The sequence below is a fragment of the Phlebotomus papatasi genome, chromosome 2 (genome assembly GCF_024763615.1).
Source record: "Phlebotomus papatasi isolate M1 chromosome 2, Ppap_2.1, whole genome shotgun sequence".
NCBI classification, from domain to species: Eukaryota; Metazoa; Arthropoda; class Insecta; order Diptera; family Psychodidae; genus Phlebotomus; species Phlebotomus papatasi.
Window position 1 is genome coordinate 8,737,102 of NC_077223.1, and position 8,470 is coordinate 8,745,571.

General features: G+C 33.9%; 1 protein-coding gene across 3 annotated transcripts in view; it reads left to right on the forward strand.

Moving 5' to 3' along the window:
* The window catches only part of LOC129803635 (neurogenic protein mastermind), a 123,079-nt gene that overhangs the window by 78,913 nt on the left and 35,696 nt on the right, over positions 1–8,470 (forward strand). The window contains exon 1 of one of the 3 annotated variants that reach the window (XM_055850347.1): positions 4,168–7,215. The exons of the other annotated variants lie outside the window; for them this stretch is intronic. Coding sequence (XP_055706322.1) covers positions 7,204–7,215 — 12 coding nt within the window. The 5' untranslated portion in view covers positions 4,168–7,203. Of the gene's footprint in view, positions 1–4,167; positions 7,216–8,470 lie in introns of those variants that run through there. 3 annotated transcript variants of the gene reach the window in all.

Here is an 8,470-nt window from a genome sequence, read left to right on the forward strand (position 1 = left end):
TATTCGGACTACAATTAACTAAATAATGAAATTGTGGTATGGAAAATATATAAATATAATAATTTAGTACTGTATTTATCATGAAAACAATGACGTTTCCATTTGGAGTAGCGAAAAATTTCCATTTAGAGCAGGTTTTGAATTAGCTTTATTTACCCTTAATCAATGGAGTTACTAATGGTAATGAATTAATCTAAAGAATTTAGATTCAGTGTCCGTTAAGGTTCATGTTTGAGAGTGGCTCCTCGCGCCCCCATATTAAGGTGTCTACACATTAAAGCTGTTTTCATCAAAAATTATTTAAAAATTATTGTCCATCGCATTCTCTATTTCAGTTTCATTTTAATGCCACCAGGTATCATTACTTTCGGCGAAAAAATGCCTGAATTAAGGACTTAAAAAATACTTATTAAGGGCTTATTTTACGTACTTGGACAAAGTGCTTTTTTAAGAGTATGAACAATGCTTTTAATAATAACATTTCGCTAGTAACAGTTAATTTTGTGTCAGCCAGGAATTAGCAGTTAATAGATTTTTATTAACATTATTTTTTGCAATTGCAATCATTCCAATGTTGCTCTAATAATGAAGCTATTCCAATGAAAAATGAACATGTTCTTTTACACTTTACTATTCTCAAATGCTTCTCCATTATCGACTTTTCTTTGTGTTGGTTCCTGTCACGACTGTCTTCCCCAGAAAATATAAAGAAAAGTCGATAATGCAGAAGCACTTGAAAGAAGTTAAGTGCTAAAAACCATATTCATTTCTCATTGGAATACCATCATTGAGCTTCCAGTAGGGGTATTCTATAACGCTCTGGCAATATCATATGACAAATTGGGTTCGAATCTTAGGAGGGCTTTTTCGAAAATGCGATTCTGTAGCCGTGACATTGCCATTTCATCAGTTCATGTGACTTTGTCAGAAGTCACATATTTGAGATTTCTGTCAATTCAAATGACAATGAATTTTTTTAAACAAATCAACCAAGACATAGTGTATTTTCATAAAATCATCAAGTAAAGGGAATTCATTAAAAGATCAGTGAATTGCATTTCGAACTCATATGATATGACAAGAAAAGCTCGATTGGCATTGTCAGGTTTCGAACTCACGCGTGACAATGCCACGAAAATTACAGAATTCCCCTACAGGTGCATTTTTGAGTTTATTACTGAAAGTGAGCCTAAACACAAGTAGATTTTGATTCTCCAATAGTGTCTTGGATAAAAGGTAAATGGAACTTTATTTGCACAAAAAGTCGTTGATGATCGAAGAATTCAAATTGAATTTCGAATTTTCATACTAAACTTTCGAACAAGGTGGGAAAAATTTATCAAATATCACGATGAAAAGCTCGCAAGAGATTTACTCAGTGATTATGAAGTGATTAGGTAATAGGACAAGAACAGTAAGCGTCGTTGTCTTATTTTATTCCTCACAACAATATGAAGACCGTCACATTTTGACACTTGAGTAGTTCGAAATTCGAACAGGATGTATCTCAGCTACCTTGCGGAATTATTTAAAAGTAAAAAAGTCTCTTTTTTGGATCTTCAAATAGATTTTCGAATTTTTCAAGATCTACTTCTGTACGGAAAGAGTATGTCTCTGGTTGGTTTGAGTCTTAGCTAAAAAAAGGAAAAGAAAACCACCAGAAACATTTTCTAGTTATAAAATAAACATAACATGGCAATATAATCAATATTAGTCTCCATTGAGTGCCCATGGAAAATTCATGTCGCGACTTTAGAAGGATAATTAAAATAGGGCCAGACGAAAGGATAAAAACGTGCAAAGAATTTTCGTGTGGGAAAGAGTCTTTAAGGAATATCAAACATTGCTTTCTGGTGCAAGTTAGGTAGGTAGAAAAAAAAGCACAGAAAAAAAAGGAAAGCAAGCATTAATGTGAAGAACTTTACAGACTGTTCGCGGTAATTGTGAATGTTGGTTTTTCGTGCGGGGAAACTGTGTAGAAAAAGGCATTGCGATTTGCTTGCTAATCCTCTCTTTCGTGGCATGAATTTTCCACTGTGAATGCAATTTTCCGCGGAGTGAGAGATAAATCGCGGTGGAAAATGGGGTGAATTTAGTGATTACATACTGTGGGCGAGAGGGAAAACATTGGCCTCTGACACGCTTCCAACCGTCGACCTCTTTTAAATGATGAAAGTGTGAATGAGAGGGAAAATTCATGTGGGGAGATTTTCCGACTTTTCTACTAGGATTTTCACCCAGCAAAATCACTTTGTCTCAGTCCCACCTTGAACATATTGGATCTTTTATGTCACTCCCACGGTGTTTGTGATTTTCCCAATTTTCACACACACCCCACCATCCGAAAATCCAGTGCGCGACGGTCGTTGTCGCCTTTTTGGGGTGCCTCGCGGGGTGTACGTTTGGTTGTGTGGGAGCGAGGATGGGATAGAAAAGCTCTCACCAAGTGGAGCTTTTTTTTTTGCCAGTAAACTTTTCAAACCAGAACGCCAGAGTGAGATAGAAAAGGATTGTGGGCTGATGGGGTAGGAGTGGGTGTGAGAAAAGCACTTCAAGGGGTGTCTCATTGTTTAGTGTATCTTGTAAGGGGTTGCTATTTGAAATTTTTTTTCCCATTTGCTGTTTAGTGGTGCTGTTTCAATAAAAAAAATGAACATATTTTATTTATCACTTTACTATCCTCAAATGCTTTAAGATAATCGGACTTTCTTTGTCTTGGTTCATGTCACGACTGTTTGGCGAGGATTGGGAAAAACAGTCGAGACAGGAACGATCATAAAAAAAAGTCGATAACGCAGAAGAACTTGAGAACAGTAAAGTATTTTAAAACATGTCAACAAAATTTTTAAAATTCAACTGTCTCACCGACTTTTTTATGTCAACCGGAAAAAAAGAGTCCATGGATAAGCGAGAGTCTACTGTAATCGCCATTCTATTGCAACATTATGATTAGAATTCAAAACAGTCGAGACATGAACCAACACAAAGAAAAGTTGATAATACAGAAGTATTTAAGAACAGTAAAGGGCGTCATTTAAAACGTCAAAATCTTCCTTTATTTTTAATATGAGAGACTATTGTCTCATTCACAGGAAAATATTGCAAAATGCAATTTTTAACAATTTTATTTATTAAATGGATTTTGATTATAAGGAGGAAAACCCCTTCGAAAAAATAATAACTACAACAAATAAACTTTTTTTTTATGATTTATTGATTTTGTTTATCGGTTTAAATTTTTTTTTAAATTGATTTTCGGTTATTGAAAAGTGTCTCGTCCTTAAAGGGTTAATGGAGCTTTAAAAAAAATCACTTCATCGCTAGTAGTCGCCCCTAATGGCCTCTACACATTGGGAGTAATTTTTGTCAAAAATTGCTTTTTTGAAGGAAATTCCCTGCAGCGTTGTAGGGGGAAACGTCAAATTTCTGTCAAAAACGCAATTTTTGCCGAAAATTGCTCCCAATGTGTAGACGCCTTAAGGTAGAGAAGCAAATTGAAAGAAATTTGAGATGCATATATCGCAAATAATGATTAAAAGAAAATTGGAAAAGGACCTCCATATGAAGACTTAAAGCTTCCAAAAACGAGAAGATTTTATCGATCCTCAAAAAAAAAGTTATACTCTGTAGAGCGAAGGACTTACATATTTAAGGCAATATTGTATTTGATTGGGGGTCACCGAAAACAGGAAGTTAACATTTCCTATCGTTTAAGCTTCAGGACGGTGACAAATTGAAAAAAAAAGACGATTATGTAACTACTCTCTCTTTCAGTTCGAGCAGTAATGAGATCTTTATAGGCGGAGGTTGTGCAGCTTCGTACGGAAAATGATGTCCAAGGTTTAAGATTGTTTACAGAATGCCACACAAACCATAATTTATAATTCCGCCTTGCAAAATTCCTGGAAATCCTTGGATTTTCCTCAACGGGAAAATGAAAATTTTGTGGAGATTTTCACGAAGCTGCTCCCGGTCAAAAACCCGAAAAATCGAAAGTCCAGAAAATCCAAAATTCCAAAAGCCAAAATCCTGAAAAGCCCAAAATCCCTATAAGTTAAAATCTTGAATAGTCAAAATTTAGGAAATTATTAGTAGGGGAAAGTGCCCATGCTTGATACCATTGGAACTGGAAGCTTCGTAATGACTAAATTTTCTATATTTCACAATATATATGTTACTCATCGCAACCATATTTTAAAAACTATGGGAAAGTGGCCAGTTTTTAAAATATATTGCGGAGTTATGTTCATTGAGAAACATAGGAAAAATTTAGTTATTACGCAGCTTCCAATGGTATCCATGCTTTATACTTGTTTACACTGTACTTATACTGTACTGTGTGCTTTATACTTTATCGCTTGTTGCGGCAAAAGAAAATCTTCTGTGTTTTGAAAAATTTTTAGTTTCACTTGCTGGAATACAGGAAAATTTTCTGTTTTTGGAAATTATTAGTTTCGTTTGTAGAGACAAAGGAAAATTTTCTGTTTCGGGAAATTATTAGTTTCGAATTGCAGAGGCAAAGGAAAATTGTTTGCTTTGAGAAATTAAATTAGTTTTGCTTTTTGAGGCAAAGAGAAATTTTCCGTGTTTTGGAAAATTATTTAGTTTCACTTTTTGGAGCAAAGGGAAATTTTTCGTTTCGGGAAATTATTAGTTTCACATCTTGGAACAAAGGGAAAATATTTCTGTTTTTGGAAATTATTAGTTTCGTTTGAAAAAGCAATTGTGTTTTGGGAAATTATTAGTTTCACTTTTTCGAGCAAAGGGAAATTTTCTGTTTTGGGAAATTAGTTTTGGAAAAATTGTTGTGCAGAAACGAAAGGAAATTTTTTGTTTCGGGAAATTAAATTAGTTTCGCTTTTTGATGCACAAGGAAATGTTCGGTGGGAAAATATTAGTTTCACTTTTTGAGGCAAAACGAGAAATTTTCTGTGTTTTCGGAAATTATTAGTGTCACTTTTTGAGGCAAAGGGAAATATTCTGTGTTTTGGAAATTTATTAGTTTCGCTTTTTGAGTCACAGGGAAATGGTTCTGTTTCGGGAAATTATTATTTTCGTTTGTAGATGCAAAGGGAAATTTTCTTTTTGGGAAATTATCAGTTTCGCTTTTTGAGGAAAAAGGGAAATTTATTATTTCAGGAATTTATTAGTTTCGCTTTTTGAGGAAAAGAAAAATTATTAGTTTCGTTTGTGACAAACAGCAAAGAGAAATTTTCTTTTCGAGAAATTATTAGTTTCGTTTGTGACAAACAGCAAAGGGAAATTTTCTTTTTGGGAAATTATTAGTTTCGCTATTTTGAGAAAAAGGGAAATTTTCCGTTTCGATAAATTACTAGTTTCACTTCTTGGAGCAAAGGGAAATTTTTTCTGTCTAATGGTGTCTTAGAAGCAATTTTTCGTCAAAAATGGCTTTAAAAAAAAAATCTGACGTTTCTGCCTACAAGGATAGGGGAAATTTTCTTTAAAAAGGCATTTTTTAAAGAAATTTCTACTAGTGTGTAGAGGTCCAAAGGGAAATTTTCCGTGTATATCAAAGGGAAATTATTGGCTCTCCGGTTTATTTTGACTTCTGGGATTTTGGTTTTCAGTAGGTACTTTGGCTTTCAGGATTTTGGGTGCCATTGATCAAAACACTTCTCTAGAAGGCTTATTTCTCTATAGATTTAGTCAAGATTGGATTTATTTGAAAGGTCTTGAAATTACTTATTATTTTGTACTTTTCTACCCTGATTTATGTTTCCTAGTGTAATTTTTTGTCTTTATGTTTTTGTTTTCTGAAAAATGGCATTGCCGTTGGGTTATGAATAGCCCTTTTGGGAAAAGGCCTCGGTGATAAAGTGCAAATTCTCACACAGCAACAGATAGTGGTCTCGTTTACTCCTCACCCTTGCCTTTGGGGGGTGGTGGTGGTGTTTTTCCTGTCTCTGGGAAATGGTATTCGGTGATGGAGAGAGAAGAGAGGGAAAGTTTGGAGGGATGGTGGCCATTTAGAGGGTGAAAAGTCAGTCATTTGCCATTTACAGAGAATCAATAGGACGATCACCTTCAATTGATTGCATGAGAGATTATTATGATGGGCAAAAATTATTTTCACTAATGATATTCTATTTGCAAAAATATATCAACATACTTTCATTCACTGAATTTTCCGATGATGAGTGTATATGTTTATCTGGCAAATTTTCCTGATTTTTTTTCACTCTTGATTTTTTGGGTGAATCAGTCTGTTGGGAAAAGTGGTGGGAAAGCAAAAGGAGAATGCTACATAAATTATGAATGAGTGTGGAGGGAAAATTGTATCTTTCTGCGTGGAAATTGCAATGAAAATTTGTAGAAGATGTTGATCTCACTCACACAGGAGTTTTTCTTTTTTTTTTGTTGGCGGAGGGAAAGAGGATGCCACTATCTCTGTTGAGTGGGAAAATTTTTGTGACTATGTGTGCGAGAGGGAAAACATTTGGAATTGGTGATATATATATTGGAAAATATATCGTGTGCAAGAGAGGAAATTTTCACTGTTGAGTGAGAGAATATTTTCCTCATCCAGCAGTTGCTTTGTCGTCTTCCTCATGGGAGGGTGTAAAGGAGCTAAATTTGGTGTTTTCTGTTGATAGTGTATTTTTCCTCAAAGAGTGTTGGTTGATATTACTCTATATCTATGTAAAAATTCAAAAGGGTATCATCCTCCAACGGCCTAATGACAACCCTCAAAAATGTACTATCTACTAATTATGGAGTTTTGTTTTTCTCCAAAAATTAATCTCAAAATTTGTTTTAAAAGTGAATAAAAATTAATTATTTTCAATAATAACATAAAAATCCTCTTTCCACTTAAAAAAGAAATCACTGTAATTGGATTCTCGTGTAAATTCCATCAAACATGATGGTATTAACACTTTAACCTTCCGGTGTTTTATTTTTGTTGGTGCTCTTGCCAAAAAAAAATCCTGAATAAAAAAATAATGAAGTGTTTTCATAATAAACCTAATACTTGTGTGCAAATATTCCACATGCTGGTGCTCGAATAAAATTGAAACATAAATGAACAATTACTTGAGTGTAACAGTGAAGAGATATTTTCAATCTATTTACAATTGATGACTAAATATAGGAGAAGGAGTGAAGAAGAAGAAAAAAAAATGATGAAAATCTATTTCGACTCTCTGTTCTGTGGTGAAAATTAAATAAATAAAAGCTGACTACATGAGTATATGGGTAAATGTTTATACACTTATTTTTATCCCCTTCCCCATATACAAAATTTATGTCAAGCACTTTTCTCCATTTACTTGTGACTTTCCATATCACTTGGAGATGTTCGATGTGTGTTGTAAAGAATTTCAAGGAAATTGAATTACAGATTCTTCCTGGAAGTACATATTGATGTACTATTGTGTCACTTAGAAATTCTACTGAATTATCTTGTATTTTTTTTGTTTTAAATTGTGTTAGATACTGTGTAAAACCATGCAATTTGCGCTTTATCGATAAACCGTGTGAGAAAATTGTCTCTGAATGGGAAATTTTGCCAAAGAGAAGGAGAGAGAATAGGTTTTTTTTTCTTGCTCAAGACCTATATTTCGCATAAAAGTGTGATTTTCTGCAAAAAAAAATGAGCAATAGCTTTGAGGATTTCCTGTGAGTCCGGGAGAGTTTCTGGAAAAAATTTGTTAGTCAAATTTCAGCACAAAAGACTTTTGAGTAATCAATCAACTCCCATTTAAGCCGTGCTTTGCATTAACATGCCCCACAGACTTAAGGAATTGGCCTGCTGTTCCACTTCCGAATTCTAAAACTCACTTGGACACTTGAAATTCTAGGGTAAATTGAGCTAATTCAAAACCTGCTCTAAATGGAAATTTTTCGCTACTCCAAATGGAAACGTTACTGTTTTCACGATAATTACAGTACTAAATTATTATATTTATATATTTTCTATACCTCAGTTCCATTATTTAGTTAATTTTGCTCCAAATAAAGCGAAAATCCATTCATATTCACAAATTTTAATTTGTTAATTTCTCAGAAAAATTAAAAGTGTACCTTTTTGTATTAAAAATGTTACATTTCAAACTTGAGACTTTGCCGCTTGCATGCTACTATGCCGAAATTTGGCACACTTACCCTAAGTGCTGATTTTTACGTGAAGTTTTCAAATGAAATAATTACCTATTTCGTGAGCCAAAAGGGTTTTTCTGAAGTGTCTGCAAATGCTTCAATAGGAAACCCCAGAAATATGATTTTTTTTGGAAAGATTTTCCTATTGTTTTAGATGGGAAAGGAGAAAAGACCAGGAATAAGAACAAATCCTGCATTCAAGAGCAACTCAACAAGGTTTTTGAAGCCTTTCGTCGCGGTTTCACTTACACTGTTTGTCTCCAGTTAGAAACTTTCCCTTGTCTCCATTTGGATTAATTTGTTTCCAATAGAAGCATTTTACACTCTCGTATTTTTCTTGTATTTAAGAAGT